Source organism: Saccopteryx bilineata, chromosome 12 (genome assembly GCF_036850765.1).
Source record: "Saccopteryx bilineata isolate mSacBil1 chromosome 12, mSacBil1_pri_phased_curated, whole genome shotgun sequence".
NCBI lineage: Eukaryota > Metazoa > Chordata > Mammalia > Chiroptera > Emballonuridae > Saccopteryx > Saccopteryx bilineata.
Genome location: NC_089501.1, coordinates 32,456,180 through 32,484,069, shown reverse-complemented (window position 1 = coordinate 32,484,069; position 27,890 = coordinate 32,456,180). Strand labels below are relative to the sequence as shown.

Below are 27,890 nucleotides of genomic sequence, written 5' to 3'. Positions count from 1 at the left end.
ACAAAACCAAGTTTGAGCCAGAGGCACAACCTGACCTGGATTCATCCTGTTTCCAAGTCTTTCTGGGGAGGGACAGGTAGCATATTTAGGGGACTGAAAATCCTGACCATTCTCTCCCTCCCTCCCACCAAAAAAGTAAATACATAAATAAAATCTTTTTCAATTACTGAAGATTCTTCTTTGCTAAGGTAAAGGTAGTTGATAGAATTGTAGGGTCCTTTCTCTTTATTTGTACATTTTAAACAGGTTTTGTGAGGGAAAGAAAGGTAACACATCTAAAAGAAATCGTTTATTCTGTTTTCAAGCTGTGCCCAATTTTTATGACTTTTTCAAGGACTAGAGCTGAGACTGCCTCTTAGATTTTCCTTACACTATTTTAACACATTTCTTAATTACAACCCCTGCCCTCCCTTTATAAAGAGCATGGACCTACAGAATCAGGCCTCTTTGGAAGTCCCCATGCCACTGTTCATGAGCTTGGAAGACTTCATTCATGCTGTCACCTCACTTTCTGAGTCTCTCTTTCCTCGTCTGTAAAATGGGACCATACCTAATTGCAGGTGGTGAGGATTAAATGAAATCAAAACAATGTATGGCAGAGTGCCTGACATATGTTGAGAAATCTATTTCACTCTTCTTCCAGCACTGAACTCTGACATTTCAAAAGTTTTAGGGAGGTAACCATGAAGCCCGATTTCCAGAATCACTCTTCTCTTGCCTCTTTCTTCACTGGAGTGAGGTTTTCCTGTGGTAGTGGCCTCCCTGGTTGGGGCTATAGAAACTTTCTCACTCCCAAGACTGAAACAGTGAACGGCCGGCGACTAGAAATGGCCTGGACTCTGCCCTCGCCCTGGCATCCAGCCCGGGCTCGGGCGGACCGCGGGCGGGTCGCGGGCCCGGCACCGCCTCCCCGGGCGCGGGGCCTCCGGGAGCGCCGCGCGCAGCTGGAGCTGCGGAACCAGGGCGCACAGGGGAGGCCGCGCCGCCGCCCGCGGCCCGAGGGGGCGTCGGACTCCGCCAGCCGGCCGCAGGAATGTGACGCGGCCCCGCCGCCCATGGGGGGCGCCCGACCCCCAGCGAGGGCGGCGGCCAGAAGGGTGCCGGAGCCCGGCCGCCTGGCCCTGCCGCTGCCGCCGCTGCTGCCGCTGCTGCTGCTGCTGCTGCTGCCGCCGCCGCCGCTGCTGATCGCCGCCGCACCGTCGGGGCGCGCAGGTAGGTGGGTCGCCCCGGCGCCGCTTGGTGCCGCCCGTGACTCAGTCCCGCACGCGGGCTCTGCTTCACCACGAGCGGAGCGGAAGGCGCGGGGTCTGCGCGGGGAGCCCCGGGAACACATTCACTTCCGCCACTCGCCCACTTGCTTCTGAGTCAAGTTAGCACGACGCGGCGTTTCACACTTTCCCTTGCGGGGTTTGCAGTCGGGTGCAGGAAGTTTGACTGTAGTCACCTACAGTTCGTAATGTGCACTCGGCGACAGCGACCGCGCGCAGCGCTCCTGGCCGCGCGGCGCAGGCTCCCGCCACCACCGCCGCGGACGCGCGTAAAGCCCCGGCGGATCGCGCGCTCGGTCGCCGGGACGTGTTGCACTTAAACAGACGACTCTCCAGGGCTGGAGGCTGATGTCTGCGCTTTAAAAAACCGAACTCCCTAAGGGTCAGATCCCAAGGAACGGGATCTAGAAAGAAGCAGTCTTTTTAAAGTAAGATCCCCCCTCCTGGGCGAGTCATTTTTTCTTTTGCAGGTACGACCCTGTACAGGTATGTTTTGCTCTTTGTCCGGAAATAGAACTTGGAACTGATCCATGACAGAAGGGAACTGAACTGTTTTTGGTTTTGTTTTTAAGTTTAAACTGTGTACCAGCTGGAATCCAGTAATCAGAATGATTCATTAACTTGATTTCTTTTTTTCTTCTGTATTCTGGTATAGAGAGAAAGATCTTTTTCTGGGACGTCCCTTTTTTATTGACATAGATTTCAGTGTACAGCATGATGATTCTACATTTTTATACCTTGCAAAGTGATCACCACCATAAATCTATTATCATCTGTCACCATATAGTTAATACAGTATTCTTGATTCTAGTCCTTATAACTAGAAGTTTGTGCCTCCATCTTCTTCATCCATTTCGCCCACCCCTCCCCCACCCTCCTCCCTTTGGCAACCACCAATCTGTTCTCTATATCTATGAATCTAGTTTTGTTTTTTGTTTAGTTTCACTTTTTAAGATTCCACATATAAGTGAAATCATATGATACTTGTCTTTCACTTAGCATAATACCCTCAAATGGCAAGATTTTATTCTTCTGCTGAGTAGTATTCCATTACACACACACACACACACACACACACACACACACACTTACATCTTCTTGATCCATTCATCCATCAATGGACACTTAGGTTGTTTCTATATCTTGGCTATTGTAAATAAGTCTGCAATGAACATAGTGGCATATGTATCTTTTCTAATTGGTGTTTTGTTCTTTTTAATAAATACCCAGAAGTGGAATTGCTAGATCATATGGTACTAGTTTTAATTATTTGAAGAACTTTTGTACTACTTTCCATAGTGGCTACACTAATTTACATTTCCTCCAACAGTACATGAGAGTTTTCTGTACATTCTCACTAGCACTGGTTATTTCTTGGCTTTTTTATAATAACCATTCTGACCAATATGAGGTGATATTTCATTGTGGGTTTGATTTTCATTTCCATAATGATTGGTGATGTTGAGCATTTTTTTGGTCTTGCTGGCCAATTGTATGTCTTCTTTGGAAAAATGTCTATTCAGATCCGCTGCCCATTTTTTAATGGGATTACTTGTTTGTTGTTATTGCATTGTATGAGTTAGGTCTTTATATATTTTTATATTAATCCCTTATCAGATACTTGATCTGCAAATATTTTCACCCATTTGGGTTGCCTTTTCACTTTGTTTATAGTTTCCTTTGTTGTGCAAAATTTTTCAGTTTAATGTAGTTCCACTTGTTTACTTTTGCTTTTGTTTCCCTTGCCATTAGTGTCAGGTCCAAAAAATCATCTTCAAGTTTTTAATCCATTTTGAGTTAAATTTTGTGTATGGCATGAGGTGGTGACCCAGTTTCATTCTTTTCCATGTGGCTGTCCAGTATTCTTAACATCATTTATTGAGAAAAAAATAAACTATCCTTTCCCCACTATATGTTGTTGGCTCTTTTGTCATAAATTAATTCACCATATACATATATGTGGGTTTATTTCTGGGCTCTCAATTCTCTTCCATTGCTTTATATGTCTAGTTTATGTCAAAACCATATTGTTTTGATTACTATAACTTTGTAATATTTGCAATCAGGACATATGATACCTTCAGCTTTGTTTTTCTTTCTCAAGATTCTTTGGCTATTTGGGACCTTTAGTGGTTCCATACAAATTTTAGGATTGTTTGTTCTATTTCTTTGAAAAATGCCATTGTGATTTTGATAGGGATTGCATTCAATCTGTAGATTGCTTTGGATAATATGGACATTGGAACAATATTAATTCTTCAAATCCATGAGCATGGAATATCTTTCTATTTATTTGTGTCCTCTTTAATTTTATCAATGTCTTATAATTCTCAGGGTACAAGTCTTTCACCTCCTTGATTAAATTATTTCTAGGTATTTTATTCTTTTTGGTCCAATTGTAGTTGCATTGTTTTCCTAATTTCTCTTTCTGCTAGTTTATTATTAGTGTATAAACCACAACAGATTTTAAATATTAATTTTGTACCCTGCAATATTATTATTTTTTTGGTTCTAACAGTTTTTGGGTAGAGTCTCTAGGGTTTTCTACATATAAAATCATGTTTTCTACAAATAGTATTACTTCTTCCTTTCCAGTTTGGATGCCTGTTATTTCTTTTTCTGTCAAATTACTCTGGTTAGGATTTTTAATACTATGTTGAATAAAAAGTCTTGAGTGTAGGCATACTTGTCTTGTTCCTGATCTTATAGGAAAAGCTTTCAGTTTTTCACCATTGAGTGTGATATTAGCTGGGGACTTCTCATATATGGCCTACTTTTTCTTGACTCATTCATTGACTCCACTAGTTTTTAGTAGCATGTTAATTTCCACATATTTTTTTATTTGTCCAGTTTTCTTCTTGTAATTGACTTCTAACTTCATACCATTATAGTTGGGAAAGATACTTGAAATTATTTCAGCCTTCTTAAATTTATTGGGACTTGTTTTATGGTCTAACATATAACCTATCCTAGAGAATGTTCCATGTGCACTTGAGAAAATTCTCATTCTGCCACTTTTGGATGGGTTGTCCTGTACACAGTGGTTAAATCTATGCAGTCTATTTTGTTGTTTGAGGCTGCTGATTCCTTACTGATTTTCTGTCTGAATGATAAATCCATTGATGTAAGTGGGATATTACTATTAATTTCTCCTTATATGTCTCTTAATATTTGCTTTTTATATTTAGGTGCTTCTATGTTAGGTGTATAAATACAGTTCATTCTTGAACAAAATTCCCCAAATCTTTCCAAAATCCCCTCAAAAAGGATAAATATAGAAATTATTATGTCTATGAACTATTGAACCTAACTTTAGTTTTGTAGCTTTAGAATACAATCTAAATATTACTATTATGTTTATGTTGATTAGAACACATATACTATAATAAACACAAAGAAGATATTTATTGAAGTGTCTCCTCTTTGATATAAACACAGCAGCATTCATATGTACATTTCAGGAACTGTTCTAGGCATGGAGGTGAACAAGAAGGAAAGGTCTCTTTCTTCATGGAGGCTTTAGTCTTAGACAGGTTATTACATTTAAGTATAAATGCCAGAATTGAGGAAACCAAGCTTATTTAGAAGCACAGAATAAGGCCCTGACCTAATATAATGGTTAGGCAGGGCTTCCTATAAAAAGGGTCCTTTAAACTGAGACAAGAGTTGCTGGTCTGGGTGTGCACATATATCACATCACATTCATTCACCCTACTTGAGAAAACATGCATTAGAAAAGAAATGTTATTTTCAAGTAAATGTCTTACTATGAATAAATACTTCAAAGGTTTTTAGGAAAATATAAATAAATAGTCACAGGTAGGCTGCCATCTACCCATATTATGTGAAATAATTATAATTCAGTATAAATTTATGTCTTTTCATTTAAAATATTAGCAAGAAAATTAAGTTAAATTCTGCTTTAAGCATATTCCATCCATTAATTACCAGGTAATATTCCTTTTTTGCATGAACATTTCTTTTTTATAAAACTACAGATTGGCGAACAAGGCCAAAAATCAAATAGTAAAATACCATAGAAAGGACTATATTTCTGAAGGTGGTATTATCAAGTAGGTAGGAGTAAGGAGCTATGTAGCTGTAGGCAGCCTGACCTCAGGGTCATTGGCCGCTTCAACAATTCACAGTGGTCTGCGGCTCTTCGCTATACTGAATCAAACCACAAATAATTATCAAAAAGCACAAATGCTACAGCTGTGGTTTTCTAAAATAGAGCTGGTGTCCTATGTGTTATTTCCCACTTCCTGAATCAACACAGTCCTTTGCAAGCTCTGTTCGCTTTAATGAGCGTGAGCAAAGGGAATATCTTAATTGATTCATTCTCCTAGTTGTTCCTGGATAAATTCCACTGTTGTCAGCACTCTGTCTCTTCTTCATGGGTGGCCTATTATTTGTTGCTCTGTTTTTAACATGGCCAGTGTTTGGTTTTGTTTATTTTTTTTGTTTTGTTTGTTTACATCTTTGTGGCAAGAAAGTACTGCAAGAGCTGTTGTTCAGCAAGGCCTATTGGAAGCCCTGTTTATTTCATTGCATTTAGTTACACAGCTTTATCAGGGCATAATTCAGCCCTGAAGAGGTCTGATTCTAATTCTGGTCACCATCAAAACATCAAAACATGTACTTGTCACTACAGAAGACAGCCTGATGAAAAAGATTTCACCTTTCTGACACTGTTTTTTGATGGCTACTGTACACTTCCATCTTTATCTTGTCAATGGGAAAGTGTAGGACTGTGATGGCGAACCTTTTTTATAAAAACCGCCCACTTTTGCAGTGCTGGTCAACCTGGTGCCTCCCGCCCACTAGTGGGTGTTCCAGCTTTCATGGTGGGCGGCAGCGGAGCAACCAAAGGGCACCGCAATTGGCCCACCATGAAAGCTGGATCGCCCACTTAGTGGGAGGGGCCAGGTTGACCAGCTCTGCAAAAGTGGGCGGTTTTTATAAAAAGATTTGCCATCACGGGTCTAGGATCATACTGTCAACCTCATTTGCCTCAAAATCCCAATCAGCAATGAACAGCGAGCCCTGGCCAATTAGCTGAGTTGGGAGCATGGTCCCAGTACGCCATGGTTAAAGGTTCAATCCTTGGTCAGAGCACATACAAGAATCAACCAATGAATGTATAAATAAGTGGAAAACAAATAGATGTTTCTCTCTCTCCTCCTTTCTAAAATCAATCAATCAATGAAATGTTCAAAAAATTAACAGAAGTCAGTACTATTAATTATTTCTAGTATCCACTAGATAATTTCTTCCAAATCTCTACTAAATATAAATAATTATTTTTAAACATCTTACTTTTTCTATTATTTTTTCTCACAATTTTATCTTATTGATTTTATCTTTGAAAATTTCAAGTGAACGTGATATTAATGAAAGAATTAATCATTTCTATGAGGATAAAAAGAAGTACTAGTTGTGAAAATGATTTGAAAAAAACTGGATGATGTGTGTTGGTATTTAATAAATACTTACTGGTTGAACTTGGAGTTCCCAACAGCTATTCTTTCCAATACGTTAGTGGGCCCAAATGGTTTGTCTTTGACTCTGTTCTTTTATCTTTCTCCTTCTGAAGCAAGTTATCAGGAAGTAAAGGCTCCAATCTATATTCCAATTACTTTTCCACAGTTACTATGATATACATTACTATCAATCAAGACACTTTGGAGATAGCAAAATGTGGAGAAAATCAAGTTCCTGCCTCCCAAAAGCTAATTTCCAAATGAGAAGGGAAGGGAAGACAATCATACCAGAGATGACAAGCTAGTAAGACTGGTTTTCTAACAAACAATGGGTCTGACACATGCAAATTAATGGCATCTTCAAAATAGGTATTTTAGGAGGCTGTGCACAAAAATCTCACAACAATATATTTCTTAAACTCCTTTTTTTCAAAGTTCCAGATAGAGCCAAGCACACCTTTGGTCAGAATAACTCATTAAGTGGCAAACCTTCATCTTTGATATGTGGATTTAATTTCAAAAACATTCAAAGGCACTTCCAACAAACGTGGGTAATCAAGCTGGGAAATTCTGTGTTGGGCAAAACAAGGTGTGACTATAAAACAATGAGATGGAATTTTTGGCATGTTTGTAAGTTACTCTGAAGGTAATTACAGCTGAGAGGAAGCCGGCCTCAAGTTCCATGCGCTGAGCAGTACCATGGAGATAATCATGAACAATCCTAAGGGAATTGGGAAGTACACTCTCTTTGATGGGTAAACTCCAGTACATTTGTTTTTAAAAAGCAGTCCCTACTTTAAAGCCCTACTTACTATCAAACACCAATAACAATATTCAAAAACATGTTTAAGGACATAGATTTATTTATTAAGGTGTGGCTAGAAAGAAATAACACTGCTTTTTCTGTATGACTTATGCATCACTCATCCATATATGAATTGTATGCCTGAAACCTACGTAATTTTATTAATCAATGCCACCTTTAATTAATTCAATAAAAGAAAAGCATGCAGTACATAGGCATACATTAGAAAGTATCAGCTCCACGAGAGCAGGGCCTTCTGTGTGTTTCTGCCCTCTACTCTCCTACCCTACTGCCTTTCAGTTCTGTTCTAGCACAGAGTTGGTGCCCAGAATCATCTGTTGAATGAATGATAAGGATATGTACAGCTCCACCAAGTAGAGCTTCAATTGAAGAAGAAATACTTGGGTTTTCTCCACTGAATTTCTTTTATCTCTGCTTAGAAGCAATCGTCTACAACAGGGGTCTCCAAACTACGGCCCGTGGGCCACATGCGGCCCCCTGAGGCCATTTATCCGCCCCCGTCGCACTTCCGGAAGGGGCACCTCTTTCATTGGTGGTCAGTGAGAGGAGCATAGTTCCCATTGAAATACTGGTCATTTGGTTGATTTAAATTTACTTGTTCTTTATTTTAAATATTGTATTTGTTCCCGTTTTGGTTTTTTTACTTTAAAATAAGATCTGTGCAGTGTGCATAGGGATTTGTTCATAGTTTTTTTAATAGTCTGGCCCTCCAATGGTCTGAGGGACAGTGAACTGGCCCCCTGTGTAAAAAGTTTGGAGACCCCTGGTCTACAACATGCACATTTTATAATGACCATACAATCCCTTCTTCCCTCAACCACTGTCTTCTGAAGCATTTCCTGAAGGCAGTAGGTGAGTATCTTGGTAGAGGCAGCCCTGTCCTAGTCAGAACATGTGCTCAGGCATCTGCCAGATGGCTGAATAACCTCAGGCAAGTTGCTCAACCTCTCTGGGCCTCTATCTTTCAGCCCTAAAATGAGAACAGTGACTTTGGAGGACAAAACTGAGCTAGTAGTTAATGAGCCCTTTCTTTATGCCAGGCACTGTTTTAGGAATCCTATTTAATCATCCCAAAAAGCCTATGAAGCAGATGGTATTATTGTATCATTTTACAAATGAGCAAATATTGAGGCACAGAGATTAAATAAAATACTCAGAGGCACACAGCTGGCAAGTGGTAAAGCAGAGTAGGCCCCAGTGTCCCCCTAGAACTCTCATTGTTAGAACTTCTCTCTGGCCCATACATATAAACAGTTCTTAAAAAACAATGAGATAGGGTCGGTGGCAGTGCCGTGTATAAATGTATTATTTATGTATTTATATGCAAACGTACATATGTATTACAGAGAAACTGAGGCAGCATACACATATAGCGGTGAGTGGGCAGAGAAATAATAGTGGGAATAGTGGTTCCGAGGAGATAATTGAATAGAAAGGAGCTAATGTTAGTGCTCTGTCCTTCCAAGGAGACAAGTATTTTTTCTCAGGTCTATACCTACTGACTTATATTTTGAATGCTGCTTAGAAGATACACAGTTTGAGGGCACTTGCTATATAATTAGGGAGGGAGAGGAGGAGAGTAGAGTTAATATTTTCAAGAGAAATGGTTTATAATTTGAGACAAAAGAAAACACCTTTCCTGTCAACATGATGAAGTTAGAACAAGACTTAAGATCATCTGTTTGAAGGCAGTCATGCTGTTTGGCTCTTTTTTGGTGGCAGTTAGGATGAATTATTTGAAACTTTTACTTCCTGAGATTGGTTAATCATCCTATAGTGTTTTTTGTACATCAACTTCATTTAATCTCATGCTCCACAATAAAAAAACTCATTCAGGAGATGATTTTTTTGAGGGAGTTTTACACCATACTAAGGTATTTTCCTGTTTCAAAAGACACTTGAAATATGTAACAACCACTTGCTATGGGCTACTATTTCTTTATTAAAAACATCTATTGTGTCAGTCCCCTGTATATAACATAAGTTTACTAAGGCGATTCCAAGTTCAGGCCATTCCACCCTCATTCAGGTGCTCATGTGAATCTGGGTCCTACCCCAATGCCGTGATTTATGTGAGCCCCATGTTTGCCAGGCATCGGGGATACACAGACTCTGTAAGACATGGTCCCCAACAATGCACAGTTCACAGCCTAGCGATTCGTTCACTCTGTTCTGGCTTCAGAAGGACAGCAGGGGCTGGCAGGCTGGATTTGGACAAGGCTGGGCAGGGCTTCCTCAATGCTGAGGCTTCTCGAATGAGCTTGAGATGCCTCTAAATAGCCCCAAAGGGGAAGTCCCACAAGTATGGTTGTTTTCCTCACTGGTGGATGAACATGCTATTCATAACGGAAGAGTTGGAATGCCTCAGCCCCAGACAGAGCGGCTCGGGTAACCACAGACTGACCGCCTGGCTCTTGGTGAGTCCATTCTGAGAACTCACCACTTTTCATTGGTGTTCATCAGGCACTGATTTATTAAAAGCATTTAGGGTTTTCCCACAGTAAGATGAACTGGAAATACACTTTTCTAGCAAGCATATAATTAAAACTGCAACATACTTAGACAATGACCTTAATACTTGTTTTGAGGCCATTAGGAAAATGTCACATACCATTTCACTGTACCTATCTACAGGGTACCTCTTGGAGCCAATGTAACAGCCATATTTTCTGAAATTCTGCTAATGAAGTTGTCATAGATTTACCCACTTTAAAGGCTCTTTATTTGTTCTCTTCCTACTAGAAGGACCCAAGAGTAGACACAGAATGTGTTTCCTATGGTACTATGACATAGATGAAGATAGGCTAGAAGGCTTTCCTCAAAGGCTAAGCTATAAACAAAAGGAAAGCGAACACTGAGAAGGGACACAACTCGACATGGTATGATGTACAAGATATAGCTAACCAATCCTTCCTTAGAAGTTCATTAAATGGACAGCTTTCTGCAGACCCATCAGAGCTTTGTTATGGTAGAGGCCATCTTAAGTACCCACAATTCCCTCAAGTATCCCTCTATTGCTCAAAGCCCACGCTCTGGTCAGAAAAGCTCAAAGGGAACCCAGAAGTCCTGCCCCTTTCTAAGGTCTTCTAAGTTCAGTTTTTCTCTTCAAAGACCAGCCTCTTACCCAGACGACTGTCATCAGAAATGCCTGCTTTCTTTATTGGAGATGGGGCTTGCCTACATAACATCACAGCATCATCATATTTCAGTTGCTATAATATTGCAAGCTAGTGTTCATCCAGTGGATGCACACATAAAGGAACAAGGGGTCTTTAGTTCCAAAAGATACTGTAGAAGGACACCAAAATTATAAAGGCACACAGCAACAGAGCAAGTTGGGCTAGTACAGGTAATTTGGTGTGGCTGGTGAACATGGTGCATTTGGCAGAATTGCAAAAGGAGACAGCAAAACAGACCATGAAGAATCTTGCGTTTCAAACCAGAGTTGTACTGGGACAGCAATCTCAAACAACCATGAGTTTCAGTCCAACAGCTTTATGATTTGGGATGTACAATCAATGGACTATCAGTGGATCAAAACTCTACTTTCAGGCCCCGACTATGTGAAGAAAAGTGCTTTTGTTACCCATAAATTGGCACTTGACTGCTGATATCAACATGGGTGTGACATATATTTCACTTTGATGTTAATTAAATTATCATATCTGTATAGGCAGGTTAGAAAAATGATTTACCTCAACTGAAATGTTTATTCATTCTTTCTCTGTGTTGTCCAAACTTGAAATAAACGGTGTGCCTAAAACTGCAAAGGTTTAAAAACCACAAGAACATACTAGTTACTAATTCATTTTCTTTCTTAAATGTGCTATTTCTCACCTCTGAAAACAAAGTGCTGACTCTTTTTTGTCACTTTCTGCATCAGCCAAACTGTTAGAAGGGCAAGTGTTTCTTGATATATCCTCATCTGTTAATTTAGCTCTCACAACAGAACAGCTCTCTTACTCATGAGACTCTTAAAGCTTTTCTTCATCGGGAGGTCCTGTCATTTCTACTTTGAAAACAGAGCTCCAAGCTGCCCACCAGCTCCATAGGCACAGCCAGCATTGGATACCAGCTCAGCCTTCCTCCTAGGGCAGCTGTAATTAGAGTGCTACTGGTCTCTCCAGTTCTATTGCCCCTATCCAATCTTTTCACTTAAAATAGGAATCAGCTCGTGGCTTCTGCTGATGACAAGGCTTCCATACTTTCCCACTGAATTTCAAAAATAATCCAGATTCCTTCCCAGGGCTCACAAAGAAGGGGATCTAGCCCTCTTTGTACTTCTTCAATTTCATCTTGATCACTCTTCTTATTTTTTTTTCCCCTAGGAAGTGAGAAGCAAGGAGACAGAGAGACAGACTCCTGCATGCGCCTGACCAGGATCCACCCGGCATGCCCACTAGGGGGCGATGCTTAGCCCCTCTGGGGTGTTGCTCTGCTGCAATCGGAGCCATTCTAGCACCTGAGGTGGAGGCCATGGAGCCATTCTCAGCACCCAGGCCAACTTTGCTCCAATGGAGCCTTGGCTGCGGGAGGGGAAGAGAAAGATAGAGAGAAAGGAGAGGGGGAAGGGTGGAGAAGCACATGGGTGCTTCTCCTGTGTGCCCTGACTGGGAATTGAACCCAGGACTTCCACATGCCAGGCTGACGCTCTACCACTCAGCCAACCGGCCAGGGCCTGACCACTTTTCTCTTTTTTAATGATAGATAAATGGATATTACTTTGATTTATTGACAAAGGGATGATCTGAAACTGATAAAATTGACCTATTAAAAAGAATACTCATGATTGTTAAAACAAGAGTCATTTATAACATTATTGGGAATGGAGGGGGCCATATTGTTTTCTTCTCATTTAATTTGGGGTTTTTTTTAGTGATTAATCTCTCTTAGTTTCTCTCATTTTTAGAATCTCTGTTGTATTAGCTATCTATGTCTGTGTAACCAATTACCTCAAAATTTAGCGGCTTGATACAACATATATTATCTCACAGAGTTTCTGAGGGCCGGGAGTCCAGCAATGACTTTGCAGGTGGTTCTGGCTCAGGGTCTCCTATGAGAGTATAATCAGGTGATGGGCTGGGGCTGTGATCATCTAAAGGATCCACTTGGAGCTCACCAGCGTGCCTTTTGGAAGGAGGCATTAATCCAAGAGAAGAAAGCAAGAGAGAGGCCACAGTGTCTTTTATAACCTAATCTAGGAAGTGATGTATCATCACTTCTACCATGCACTGTTGGTCACCTAGAACCAGCCCAGAAACAGAGTGTGTGTTGGGGAGGGTACTATACGGGCTGTGAGTGCCAGGTGGAGGGGATAACTGAGGGCATCTTGGAGACTGGCTGTCAAAATTGCAGTGATACATATGATTTCCCCATAATGTGGACTTGGCAGAGGAGAGGTATACACATTTCACATCTATAATGAAGTATGTTTTCTTTTCAAAATATGGAATGGCATGATGAAAAAATTATTCTTCCTCATCACATGGCCTCTAAACATGGTGTTTCCAGCAGGGTAGTCTGGCTTTTATGTGGCAGCTCAGGGCTTCCAACAGGCAAAAGTGGAAGTGGAAGCCGCCAGACCTGAAGGCTTAGTCCCAGAGTCACTCCTGCCCCATTCCGTCGGTTGACGTGCGTCACGGTGTCAGTGCAGGTTCCCTTTGGGAGGAAGTACACAGAGCACTGGACTGGCGGCCGTATCTGGAGACTCGCTGCCCTGAAAGGCAGTGATGTTTTTTTTTTTTTCTCCTCTTAAGACCTTGATGTCTCTCTACTCCTGTTCCAGTTCCCTGTGTCCCTGGTGGTTTGCCTAAGCCTACCAATGTCACCTTCTTATCCATGAACATGAAGAATGTCCTACAGTGGAGTCCACCGGAGGGCCTACAGGGAGTAGAAGTCACTTACACTGTGCAGTATTTCATGTAAGTTGGTTCTTTTCCTTTTGGCTAATTCGTAAACATAAGATCCAGACTCCTAGTAATTGCATGAAGATAAATCATCTTTTGTATTAATGTTTGAAAGAGTAAATTTTAGATGTTCCATGTTAGATTTTGTAGGGTTAAACTAAAAACAATGTCTTCATGGAGACAGGAGCGTTGGGGCTGAGGCGAGGGGCGGCTCTGGAAATGGAGGAAAGAAGTTGGTCAAAAGCCTGTCCTGTGGCTGAGCAAACAAGGACACCCACCATCTCTGAAACGTCTAAACATTGGAAATATAGACATTTTTCAGGGAAACTAAGCACAGAATTATGTGCAACTAGCCGTTCCTATTAAAGACAGTAAGGAGTGGATCTTTTTACTTTCACTCCCCCTCAAATTCATTGTAAGCAAGAAGGAATGTAAACCAGATTGACAAAGCCCATCTTCAGAGCAACCAAGTAAATGGCCACGGTCCCCAAGCCACCAACCACAGGGCGTACAAGCCGAATACTATTAATCGGAAAGAAAACAACCATGGAATCTGGAAGTAAACCTATACCTTCTCAAACTGCAACAGTAGAAAATAATTTCACAAGAATAAATGTCACAGAGGCTTACCTAATAATCTAAGGATGTGGAATCTAAGGATTTCCACCACCAGAAATTGAGGAAATGTCCCCAGGGAGCCCCAGGTTGGTGCCACATAATGTCAGAGAAGGAGGAGCTAAAAGAGAAATCAGGTTCAAGTGAAATAGCCATTGGAGAAGGTGAGTAGCAGCCCAGGGAGAAACCCAGAGTGGGGGTGAGAGGGTGAGGACGCAGCCCGGGGAAGCGCCATCAGCCACAGCAGTCTACTGAGGGTGCCAGGCTCCCTGTCAGAGGGAATGATAACGATTCTGTGATCAGGTGTGTAAACGGACCCTCTTCCTGTACCCATTCACCCAATATTCTATATAAAAATAGCTGGCCCCATTCAAAGAGCAGTAGTCACAAAGAAGCCAACATAGTACCTATCCATCATTGCTGGAAGACAGAAAGAGGAAAAAAAGAATACAAGTTAAGAGTCCCCAAAAAATTTTCTCATGGAAGGAGGAAAAAAATTCAGCCAAATAACTGTCCATAATTTGAGTCCGTAAAGAATGTGTTGCTAATGATAAAGCCTGAGACCACAGGGAAAAAATTTAAAGCAAGTGGGAAGAGCTTAGGAAAATGATGGAAAATAAAAATGCTAAATGGACTGTAAAAACTAAGTCTCTGTCTAAATAGCTAAGTGGTAGTAATAGTGACCCACGTCGGCTGGGAGGATGTGATGATTTCTGTCCAGCAGCACTTCAGCAGAAAACAGTAGTGCATCTTCTGAGGAAAAAAGGGCTGGCTAAGCCTCTAATCAAGGTCAACAGATGTATTTTCAAGCAGGTGGGAATTCAGGATTGCACTCTACTGAGACCTTTTTCTTTGGTGGTGGTGGTGGGGCACCATTAATTAACGCTAATAGCCACCTGATACAGAAAATAAAGATGACCCTAAACAAAGAACTTAGTGATGACAGGGTGATGGCATCAAGACCAGTAGCGTGCCTTATAAAAATCTAAATACAGAAAGACTGAATAGTGATGGGGGATACGGTGGTTGAAATTTCTTGTAAATGTTTGAACGTAAACAATAATAGAACAAATCGAAGGTGGAGAAAAACTATGAGTGTACTGATTTTCATAGCGTGAAACTATTAAATGTAATCTAAAATGAAAATACTTCATTTTAATAACTAAGCTCAATATTTTCCAAAAGACTTTTTCTTAATTTAAAAGATTGTTTAAGAACTGATATCTCCTGTGGTGATGAAACAGTTGAACTAAAGAAATTCCTTTAATTTCACTTCACTTTCTCTTTTAAAATTAAAGTTTAAGTTAAGTTAAATTTACTATTTTTATTAAAACCATAGGTGTCATATAATCTAGTTTTTATTTATATATTCAGCTAATTAGCCTTCTGGTTATGTGTAAGCATAATGAGATGGCCAGAATTATGTCTACCAAATATTCAAGGGTTTCAGGGTGAATTATTTCTCTCTTGATTCTACTTTTCTGATTGTTTTGAGTTTTTAAAAAATGTACCATATTTTTGTCTTAGAAAAAAAAAATTCCGACCACCAAAGGCAGTGGAAAGCTTTGACTGCTGTTCATAATGACGTCATTTATCTAAACCCTCCCTCTCCTGGCGGAGGAGTTTCCGGGAAGGAGCCGGGGCTCCGGGAAGAAGACCTTACTGTGGAAGGGAGCCGGCCCACAGTGTGCTCTTGCTTCCCTTTCCGTTAGGTGGAGCAAAGAGCCTGCTCTGTCTTTTATAGGTCTCTGTGATTCAGAAAAGGATTTTTTAAAATGGGCAGATTCATTGCTGCTCTCTGACAGAAGATAATTTAGACGGTGCAACTTCTGATAAAGGAAATTTAAACACAAATTTGGGAGGTGGGTAGGAATACAGGGTGGTGCATTTCTCTGACAGGGCTCCAAGCTCAGCTCGGGTCCTGGGTACAGAGCCAGGCTACGGACCTAGCTGGGTAACCTCGGGCAGGTTCCATATTATGCTTTTCAGTGAAGTTTGTTTCCAAGTAAAAGATGAAATTTGAACAAAAGTTTAAATTATATCTGCCAAAAGAATTTATGCAACAAATGAAGTGTGACACTAAAAGCTCAAGCGTTGGCATCGGGAAAGTGGGTTCAAATCCCAGATATATCTTTTACTAGTAACATGAACTTTAGTTGGTTCCTTTAATCTTGCTAAGCCTCAGTTTCCTCATCAGTAAAACAGGATAAAAATCATGGCATCTGATTCCTAGGGATATTATGCTAATTAAGTGAGATAAAGCATGCAAATTGCAAATCTAAACACCATCTGGCACACAATCACTTGGTGTTTCCTGCCATTACCAGAAAGCAATCAGAGACCACAGAGGGCCCCTCATGACTTTCTGCCTTGCACAGACATCATTACTGGAGTATTGAGTGAATATTCATGTCTATCGGCTTGTCAGACTTACAAAGTATCTTGTCCAGAACCCAGGAAAGAGCATTTTCTCATTCCTCAGCATCTGTCATGGGAAGCTGTCCTGCCTTTGACGAAGGGAGGGTTCAAATAGGCAATGGCAATATTTCTGAAAACACAAGTCAAGACCTCTTAGTGGGTCATGAAATCAATTTTGAGGGATATTACTAACGTTTTTACTGGAAACAATTGGAATGATATGGAGTGGATTGGAATGGAAAAAAGCTGAATGCATGACATGCAGTAAAATTTAGCTATTATCTTATAAAACCTTTGTTTTAGTATGTTAGATATATGTATGTTTTTTGAGCTGGGTCACAATGTAAAATATATTGCTTCATGTGGCTCATCCATAGTCAAAAAACGTTGGGAAACACCTAGGTAATGGTGATTGATCACTTGGATGGAAAAGTTGGTCAACAAGATCTGACGATAGCATTTCTAATGTCTTCTGATAGCTATGGAATAGGAGACATTTACTTTCAAGAATCTGTTGCCATATTCTGTAAAGGGAAGATACCCTTAATCTTTGTCAACACTTAACAAAATTGACATTTCCTCCTTCTCAAGACATGTTCTTTCTCTTGCTTTTGTGATGCCTATTTTTCCTCCTTTCTCTTTAGCTGCTATTTTTTTAAAAAATAGGTTTCCAGTGTACAATTCTATAACACATCATCTGCATACTGTATCGTGTGCTCACCACCCAAAGTCAAGTCTCCTTCTGCTACCATTTAACCCCCTTTACCCTCTTCGACCTCCCCCCCCCACCCCCTTTCCCTCTGGTCATCACCAAGCTGTTGTCTGTTTATACGTGTAATCTGTATCCAACCTTTAAATCTTGATGCTCCTGAAATTTTATCCTAGGTTTTGTTGTGTTTCCATGGATAATCTCATTCACACCTACGCTTTCAAGGAGCAGTTTTATGCCATTGACTTCAAAATCACTACCTCCTAGTCACACCTCTCTCCCGAGCCCCAGGGTCTCTGGGTGTCTGTATTTGGATATCTTTGACATACCTCAAGCTCAGCATGTCAACTGAACTCCTTACTTTCCTTCTTTCTCCTTACTCCCCATTTCTGAAACCCGCTCTTCTTCGGCCTTCCTTATCTTGGTAAATGTTACCACCATTTCACCCTTTTTGTCCCAGGCAGAAGGAGACATCATTCTTAACTCATCTCTTATATCATTCAGTCACCAAGTTCTGTCTCCTGATATTGCTTCCTTTTGTCCTAGCATTTGTTTCACTGCCACCATCCTCGTCTATGCCACCTGCATCTTCCGCCTGGACTACTGCAGTATCCTCTCAACTCGTCTCTGGACTGCCACTCCTAACCCATGACATTCTCCATGCTGCCACCAGAGTTATCTTTCTAAAACCCTCACACCGTTCAGTAGCAACCCTGTCTCTCTCCCTGGCTTATCTCCTGTCACTTCAGCTCGCTATACCTCAATCTTTCCCACCTAAAATACCCTGCTTCTATTTACTGGGGGTGTTATCTTTCTAATAATGTAAAGGGAAAAAAATCAATGTGAACAACCTAGTTAATATCATCATTATCACTATAATTTATTGAAAATGCAAGTTTGGGCATGTACTTCAACTGAGTGAATTCCCCCTACCCTTGATGGCAAATAGATTTTTAAATTTTATGAGAATGTCAAGGTAATTTTTCTTCCAAGAAAAAAAGTTACTTTTCTAAGAACAACCCATCAAGCTGACCTTAGACTGTGCATTGTGGACTAAAAGCTTATATAGATATAATTACTAGAAGAATTGATTACACGATACGTACAGTTTTTACTGTAGCCCAAGAATAATGAAATCATGCTTGCAGAATGTACTGTCCACATTACAATTCGCAGAAAAGAAAGGTGATCACAGAAACTCTGACTCATGTTCCTGACAACTAATGAAAAAAAAAATTGCCAGCAGCAAAAGCAGATTCTTTTTTATCTCATTGACAGGCACTTCTGTTCTTCTGAAGAGAAGGTCTTAAGGTCCATTCAGCTTTATATAACAACTGTTTTTTTCCTATTGTAAAGCAAAGAGGGCACCTCATTATTAATTCACAGTTTCCTTCTCGGCAGATATGGGCAAAAGAAATGGCTGAATAAATCCGAATGCAGAGACATCAATAGGACCTACTGTGATCTCTCTGCTGAAACTTCTGACTATGAACATCAATATTATGCCAAAGTTAAGGCCATTTGGGGAACTAATTGCTCCAGCTGGGCAGAGACTGGACGATTCTATCCTTTCTTAGAGAGTAAGTAACGCAGTTGTCTGTTAAACATATACAAATATCACGTTCATCTGACCTCCTGATGTCAACAGTTTCGGCCTCAGAGACAGTTTTTCCACAAAGTCAGTGCCCTGCCTGGCTCTGTCCTGCACTCTGGCCATTAGCTGGTGGAGTGACCCACTGGATCCCAGAATCTCATCTTTAGAATGAAAGCTTTGGCCAAGTGACCTCAAAGATCTCTCCCAGATCCCAAACTGATGCTAGATGCCAATATTATCAATTTTGATTTTATGTTATTATTTGATGGGGAGACTATGTAATTTGAGGAACTCACAGATTTTTTTTAATGCTGTGGGCTTATAAACCGTTGAATGTGTCCACAAGATTGATTAAAGATTATTCTGATCACAAACTAAGTCATTTCTTATTATAAACTTGATGGTGTGATAGCATAATTTCTAGGTGTAACTCATCTGGAATTACACCTGTTAAGACACTGTCCTGGTTGGTATTGGCTTTGTAATCATTCCATCCCTTGATCTGTAGCTGACTCAGACAGAGGACTCGCTCAGAGCGGCCCTGATGAAATGTACAAGTTCTGGGGTCCCCGGGGTGGAGCCCTTCCCCCGGATCCCTGCTACATCCGACAGGAGCACACTGCCCTCTGCCCACTGCAGCACCACCACCCTTTTCTGTTTTTCTACAGGCCAAGAGCCCAGGATGGGCTTTACATTTATAGAGATAATAGCCGCAGCAGAGATCGCGTCTGGACCTTTATGCTAACCCCTTTTCTAGATCATTCCAAGCACATCTCCAAAGGTTTTTACAGCAGTGCTTCATTTCTCCATGTCTGATTTTTGCCATGTATCAAATCATATGAATGTTATTTATCACCAATCCCAAGTCACAGCAGTGTTATAAACAGTTTTTATTGTATTTAGCATCATCAAGTACTGTTTATCCATTTGACTAGGAACGAAGCAAATGCAACCCTCAACTTACTGTTTTAACATTGTGTCAGGGTACGAGGAATGCTTGCTTCAAGAGTTGGCATGACTTGGGCCCACGTAGGACCATTTCGGGGCATCTCAAATCAGAGAGTGGGCTTCAGAGCTTTGATCCCAGAAGGACTAGACCAGGGGTCCCCAAACTTTTTACACAGGGGGCCAGTTCACTGTCCCTTAGACCGTTGGAGGGCCGGACTATAAAAAGAACTATGAACAAATCCCTATGCACACTGCACATATCTTATTTTAAAGTAAAAAAACAAAATGGGAACAAATACAATATTTAAAATAAAGAACAAGTAAATTTAAATCAACAAACTGACCAATATTTCAATGGGAACTATACTCCTCTCACTGACCACCAATGAAAGAGGTGCCCCTTCCGGAAGTGTGGCGGGGGCCGGATAAATGGCCTCAGGGGTCCGCAGTTTGGGGACCCCTGGACTAGACTGTAGTTGCATCCAAGATGATTTCTACATCTGAACATAATTCCCTCTCCTCTTCACTTTAAGCTCAGATTGGCCCGCCAGAGGTTGCTTTGACTTCTGATGAGAAATCCATTTCTGTTGTTCTGACGGCTCCAGAGAAGTGGAAGAAAAATCCAGAAGAGAGTTCCATTTCTATGCAACAAATATACTCTAATCTGAAGTATAATGTGTCCATATATAATGTGAAATCAAACAGAACGGTAAGCCTGGAATGGAATGGGGGCACATGATCTGTGTCACTTTTTGCAGTCAAGGCTGGAGCAAGCAGCCCCGATGCTTAAATTCTCTGCATGTGAAAATGAGAATATGTGAAGCTCAAAAGAGATGCCATCCTGCATTGAAGCTATGTAGAAACTTAAAGAACTTTCTTCAGATTTCCTTTACAGAAACTCTGTTAATGGGGTATGATGTTGCTAGTGGAGTAGCTGTCCACCTCAATTTGGAAGAGAGCTTTTACTTGCATAGTATTTGTCGGTCATTATCCAAGAAACCAAAAAATGTCAGCAAGAACACAGGACAGAGCTGAATAAGAAATCCATCCTGTGTTATTACTTAGCGTTGTTCCCAGGGTTCTTCCCGTTCCTGACCAGGCTCTGCCGAGCTAGAGGAAGGGGTCTTTGAAAGCTGTTTGCTGGAAAGGAAGCTTGTGGTCATAGTAAAGGATTCCATGGTAGCTCGGTCTTTTATTCCTTGTAGAGTTATTTGGGTCGTACTGGAAATCTTTGCCTGTGACTGACGTTTGCAATTCCCTAACTTAGTGGTCTCAGTGTGTGACCAACCACACGCTGCTGCTCAGCTGGCTGGAGCCGGACACCCTGTACTGCGTCCATGTGGAGTCCTTCGTCCCAGGGCCTCCTCGCCGCGCTCAGCCTTCCGAGAAGCAGTGTGTCAGTACTTTGAAAGGTAAGCTGACAGGCTGGGAATTACTGCCTAACTTCAGTTGCCTCTCTCTCTCTCCTTCCTCTTATTTGTCTCCTTCTCCTGTTTCCTGAACTTGGCCACCAAAGTGAGTGGGGAGTCTCCTCCCCATTAGGAGACAGAGAGTTAGGAGCTTGGCATTTATTGAATCATTCTTCTCCCAGGGTGACAGGACCTTATACTCAAAACCTGAAAATTGAAAATAAATTCATTAAATGGCTCTTCATCCAGCCATTTATCCAGCCAATGGTCTTCTCTTTCTCTCTTCTGAACGTGCTGGCCTAAGATAAATGTCACAACCTTTTCCTCCAAGCGTCAGTTCCGTCACCAGCTAAGGGATAGGAACTGACAGAACCCCAGCTCTCCTCCTCCCTCGCACCCCCCACATTGTATGGTGAAAATGTCCCAAGGCATAAAAAGGGAATTTTGTGAGTACGGATAAAAAGTGAAAAGCTTTGTTTTGAATCTCTATCCTTCTCATACCCTTTCCTTTAAAAAAGAGGGGTTCACTACCACGTGTCAAATAAAACTAAAATGCTAAGCAAGCAAAACCCAAAACAAAGGAGGTTGAAGAAATCATTTCTGTATTTGGATAAAGTGCTCTGTTTACTAATACGTAGCTTGATCGGTGGCCAAATGGTAGGAATGCATTTCCAGTGGAAGTCACTTAAGCAGTTGGCAGAGTTAAGCAACCGAAGTACAGATTAAATATTTCTCGGTAAGCGGATGGAGCGACTTTCTAACTATGTAGTTTAGGAAAGGTAACAAAAGAACAAGGAGACACCATTTCAAGTCCTTACCTTTTCCATGATATCCCAGCTGTTAAATCACCCTCAATACCTTTCCAAGACACTGCTCTAACAACCTACTTTAAAAAAAAATCAGTATTCTCTCTTTTGGGACTATTCTTTGAAAAATATGCCTGCTCTCCATAGTTCCCCAGTCCCTACAAAGCAGGGACATGTTCTTAAGTTTATTGTAGCCAACATGTGCTACTATACACCATGTGCCACCAGCCACTGCTGTCCTGCTCCTTTTAATTAAGGCAAGTTTCTCCCAGAAACCAGGCATTGTATTCAGAGGACTGGGCTGAGTTGTAGCCTAAAGTAGGAGCAGGTGGTACTGTGCCACCTGCGACATCTGCAGTGTGGTGCTGGCACCTTTCTGGGGGGGGCCTGATGACAGACGTGCTCTTCGAGAATTGTTCAGGATAGAAGAACCTACCTGTACCTGGACCCCTGTACCTGGCAGTCTGCTTTACTCAGGTTTACTAATTCAAATGCTAATCTCATCTAAAAAAATGCCTTCACAGAAGTATCTAGAATAACGTTTGACCAAATATCTGGGTACCATAGTTTAGCTAAATAGACACATAAAATTAACTGTCGCAGCTTCCAAGTACCCCATAGGAACTTAACAAATACATGTTAGAGTGATCCCTGTTCATTAACTGTATACTTTCAACAATGGTCGGCCAAGACTACTTTTTTTCTAAGTATTCACCGGGTCTTTTCATCCCCTATGGACTTTTACTCATCATGAACCCAGAGCACATCAAAACCTGGAAGGGAGTTACTGCCATTCTCAGCACCCAGCAGCTATGACCTCCCTAACACACTAAGCTCCATAAGTACTGAGGAAGACAACCAGTGTGAGGGTAGTTCTCTTGGTCATATAGAAGGTGACAGCATATATTTCTGTCCTCTCCTGAATGTATGAAAAAGATTGAGTCGACTGAGTGGCATGGAAAAGTGGAGCTGTGTAGTGGGATCCTTACAAGAGAATTTCATCATTTGGTTTGGAATGCTGTGAGTTGCCTGAATTTCAGACACATTTACCCCCAAGTATAAAAACCAGCATGAATCTCAGAGCCAGACATAGAATCTTAGAACATATGCTGACTTAGGTTGTTACCACATCCTCGGCTACAGAGATATGAGACAGATGATTCCTTACAGCCATCTATTGTCAGAGACAGGAAGAATTTTGTCTTCCTGTCAGAAGGGGGGGGGGGTTCCCTAATAATATTATTTATAAATGAGAAAACTGAATTCCTAAATGTCAGTGATCTGCCCAAAGCCTCTCGACATTACCAGTGTTTTCCCACCACTCCAAATTATAACTCTCTACCCCCTTCTCTTTTTTTTGAACAGATCAAACAACAGCATTGAAGGTTAAAATCATCCTCTCGTATGTTTTACCCATATCTGTCACCGTGTTTATCATTTCTGTGATGGGCTTCTTCGTGTACAGATATATCCATGTTGGCAAAGAGAAACACCCAGCAAATTTGGTGAGTGCTTAGTGGCGGCCGGACTTGTTAAATGTACCTCCAGGAAGGTAGAGAAGGGGGCTCTAGAACAGACACCATTCCTTTCATGGGCAGAGTGAGTTTCGGGTTAAAGAACTGATGGATTAAAAACCACTTTCTCTACTAGATTAACTCAGTAACATAACCAAAGAGAAAGATCGATTCCTTAGCTTTGACCAAGAGTTTTAGTGTCATGACCAGATTAGACTAAGTCACGAGGTATGGGATAAATTTAGTCATGGTCCATGGCTTTCTAGAGATTCAAGTCCGTTGGGAACAAGTATTTTAAAATGTTATGTTATGGCTCAGACGAAAGCAGGCACTGCGATGCTACTAAGAGTATAGGGAGAGTACTGATACCCTACAGGGTGGATCAGGAGATGTGCCATGCCTGGGCTTGGTTACAAAAGTGAGCAAGAGTCAGGGACCTATGGCAGGCAGAAGAAACAGCAGGGGAGAGGCGGCGCGGAGCTGTTTGGGAAACCGCACAGCATTGCTAGAGCATAAGGTCCTGATAAGGACCCATGAAAGATGAGACGGGAGAGTGGGTTGTAAGGCCAGGTAATGAGAGAATTGGGCTGTTGTTCTAAGGAGCCCGGGCTTTATTCTTTAGGGAAAGAAATCTCTGTAGGGTTTTGGTTGGGAATGTCGTGGTCACTATTGTGTTTTGGATCCAACTGAATAGTGGGCCTAAAACAGCATTGGGGGAGTGAGACTGAAAGAAACAAGTAGAGCAGCTAGGACACTGGCAGTTTTCCAGACGACAGAAGATGAGAATTGAAAAGAGGAGAGTGGCCCTGGCCAGTTGGCTCAGTGGTAGAGCATCAGCCTGGCGTGCAAGAGTCCCGGGTTCGATTCCCGGCCAGGGCACACAGGAGAAGCGCCCATCTGCTTCTCCACCCCTCCCCCTCTCCTTCCTCTCTGTCTCTCTCTTCCCCTCCCGCAGCCAAGGCTCCATTGGAGCAAAGATGGCCCGGGCACTGGGGATGGCTCTGTGGCCTCTGCCTCAGGCGCTAGAATGGCTCTGGTTGCAACAGAGCAATGCCCCAGAGGGGCAGAGCATCGCCCCCTGGTGGGCGTGCCAGGTGGATCCCGGTCGGGCACATGTGGGAGTCTGACTGCCTCCCCGTTTCCAACTTCAGAAAAATACAAAAATAAAATAAAAAATAAAAAGAGAAGAGTGGAAGACACAGACCTGGAGTGGCAGCACCTTCGGGAGGAAGATGGCAGGGCCTCCTCGTGCCCAGTGGGGAGAACAGGAAAGCCAGAGGAGCACCCCTTCTGCTTCGGGACCAGGCACTGAGGGTTTTGAAAGGCTGAGCATATTTTAACAATAAAAATGATTTCATTGGAGTTAATAAAATATGTTACATTCACATGTAGACGAAACATACATGTATCCCTGTTAGTTCAGTTTAAAACTGAACTATGAATCTGCCTGCATTTAGGTTACTGAGCTAGATTTTTAATGACATAGGGATACCTTTCCTGGAAGGAAAATTCACAGAATTGGCCACAAGTGACTTTTTGAAACCAAAAGATTTGTAAAAGAACGAAGTCGAAGGACCTGTTTCATAATGTTCACTGAAACCACACCATGGATCCAGAAGTAGTCAACCTTTTTATACCTACTGCCCACTTTTGTACCTCTGTTAGTAGTAAAATTTTCTAACCGCCCACCAGTTCCACAGTAATGGTGATTTATAAAGTAGGGAAGTAACTTTACTTTATAAAATTTATAAAGCAGAGTTACAGCAAGTTAAAGCATATAATAATAATAATTTACCAAATATTTTATGCCAGATTTTCGGTAAGTTTGGCAGAATAAATCTTTATAAAACAACTTACTATAGTTAAATCTATCTTTTTATTTATACTTTGGTTGCTTCGCTACCACCCACCATGAAAGCTGGAACGCCCACTAGTAGGCAGTAGGGACCAGATTGACTAGCACTGGATTAGACGATGAGCATTGCGACCTAACTCATCCTTGGCATTCTAAACAGGTACCTCCCACATAGCCCACGCAAAATTTCAATCTGAAACAAGTTTTCCTGATGTCATTTAGAGTTTCTCTATCTGCCAAATAAACTGGCAAAAGGGTTCCCCTTTTTGACTGTATTATCTCATGATTAGATTGGTGGATGGGGAAAGTTAAGTAAAACCATCCCTTCTCATGTTCTTATCTTCGCTTTAACATCCAGTTTTCATGCCCATCTACATCTCCTGTCCAGACAGCATCCAAAAACAGGGCTGGAAGCCCAGGTAACCAGGTTATTAACAAATGCATAAATTATAATTAACAAAGCAATTTTAAAACCTTTATCTCACTCAGTTCTCATCACTCCCTATGTGGCAGAAATTCTGATTTTGCAGAATTAAAAATCAAAGCTTGAGAAATTAAGTAAGTTCCTGAATTTCCTCCGCCAGTTAGAGGAGGGGACAGTCTCCCCCTTACCTCTAACCTGGACAGATACTCACCCAGGGGACCACTCTTCACTTCCCTATGTATTTCGGATGTCCTGGGTCTCCTGCCTCCGTGTGAATGAGGCTTTCTGCATATTCCAAGCATCACTTTGACTTCCATGAGTTGGTAAGAATAGATCTTTAAAAATATCTGATGACAGGTATAAGTTCTACTTAACAGCTGTTTTTCTTGTCTCCCTAAAGTGAAAAGGTGAAAACCATTCTCTTCTCTCTTTATAGATTTTGATTTATGGAAATGAACTTGACAAAAGATTCTTTGTACCTGCGGAAAAAATTGTGATTAACTTTATCACCCTCAATATTTTGGAGGATTCTAAAATTTCTCATAAGGATATAAGCGTAATGGATAAAAGCAACGATGTGTGGGACCTAACTGAGCCCAGCATGGATGAGGAGGCCCCTCAGGAGGGAACAGAGGTGAAACACTTAGGGTATACTTCACATTTGATGGATATTTTCTGTGATTCTGAGGAAAGCTCCAAAGGGACTTCCCTGACCCCGCAAGAGTCCCTCAGCAGAACAATACCCACAGATAAAATAATCGTTGAATATGAATATGATGTAAGATCCACTGACATTCCTGTGGGGCCGGGAGGTCAAGAGCTCAGTCTGCAGGAGCTGTTCCTACAAGGAAAATCGTCTGAGCGACAGGCAGCTCTGGCAGACGCAGGCCCACGGACACTACTGTATTCATACACCCCTCAGCTCAGAGACTTGGACCACCAGCCAAAGGAGCACGCGGACAGACCTGAGGAGCTGGAAGAAGAGCCAGCGACCACGCTGGTCGATTGGGACCCTCGGACTGGTCGACTGTATATACCTTCTTTATCTAGCTTTGAACATGACACAGAAGAGTGTGAGCATCCTGAGTACAAGGAGCTCACAGATGAGGGCCTTTTGTCTAGATTTTACGAGGAGCAGGCTTCAGACAAGCCCCTGGAAGAACATGAAACCTATCTGGTGCAATTTTTGGAGGATTGGGGATTATATGTACAAATGGAAGACTAAGGCCCAGACTTCCCTCTCTGCCTGACCCCCACTGTCGCAAGGCACGTGAGTGGGCACATCTGAGTGACCAAACAATGAAGTACCTGAGATAAAAGTTGACCCAGATTTTCTGCATCGGTGGGAGCTACTTATTTCTTCTCTCCCTTCTCATAGTGCTTGTTTCATTCTGCCTCGTGTGGGTGGGTGGTTCATGCCTGTGGGCCTTTTAGTGATGGCAGGCACCTGGACTGCAGTGGCTGCCCCACTGCTTTGTGCCCAGTAACTGTTCAAAAATGTTTGCCACAGTGAACACAGAATATACTCAGGTGGGTGTACTACGCCCCCTTTGTTATTTTCTAACAGCACACTTCTACAATTATAAAATATTTTCTGGGCACTTATATGTATAACACTGTAAAATAAATCATGTTACAAATACTATGTTTTTAGAATTGGTTTATTGTTAAAAGAATGAGATACTTTCAAACGTACAAATATCACTAAATGGGTGGTAAGTTGGTCACACTAAGGACCCTAACCCATCATTGAATCATAATAATATATGTTCAAAATAAACAAATCAGGCACAGATATTCTTTATATCACCCACTTTTGGCTACTTTACGTCGTCATATTAATGCTCTATAAGAAGTTCTGAAGTTTAAACAGAAACCGTTATTATTATTTTATAGTCAGAAAATGTCCTCTCAATAACTTAGTAGGAGCTTTTAAGTAGGAACAAACCTGTAAGGATTTGCCACATTTTATAATAGAATATTACACTTATTTCTGGAAATTTTTTAAAATCAAATTTATTGGTGTAAACACAGATTTCAGGTGTACATTTCTATGATACATGATCAATGTATTGCATTGTGTGCCCACCATCCCAAAGTCAAGTCATCCGTCAT

General features: G+C 41.5%; 1 protein-coding gene across 1 annotated transcript; it reads left to right on the top strand.

Moving 5' to 3' along the window:
* Nucleotides 1-896: 896 nt before the first annotated feature.
* IL20RA (interleukin 20 receptor subunit alpha) lies at nucleotides 897-27,417 on the top strand. Its single transcript, XM_066248344.1, has 7 exons — nucleotides 897-1,212; nucleotides 13,363-13,498; nucleotides 18,627-18,805; nucleotides 20,301-20,476; nucleotides 21,035-21,179; nucleotides 23,348-23,487; nucleotides 26,212-27,417. The coding sequence occupies exons 1-7, from the start codon at nucleotides 1,056-1,058 to the stop codon at nucleotides 26,998-27,000; spliced, it is 1,722 nt and encodes a 573-aa protein (XP_066104441.1). The 5' UTR covers nucleotides 897-1,055; the 3' UTR covers nucleotides 27,001-27,417.
* Nucleotides 27,418-27,890: the final 473 nt, after the last annotated feature.

What these genes read in the sequence shown, in the direction of transcription:
- IL20RA (XM_066248344.1), top strand. Translation starts at nt 1,056, where the DNA reads ATGGGGGGCGCCCGACCCCCAGCGAGGGCGGCGGCCAGAAGGGTGCCG. An exon ending in TACACTGTGCAGTATTTCAT is followed by an intron (nt 13,499 to 18,626) that starts GTAAGTTGGTTC and finishes CCTTCTCGGCAG; the next exon opens with ATATGGGCAAAAGAAATGGC. An exon ending in AGAAACACCCAGCAAATTTG is followed by an intron (nt 23,488 to 26,211) that starts GTGAGTGCTTAG and finishes CTCTCTTTATAG; the next exon opens with ATTTTGATTTATGGAAATGA.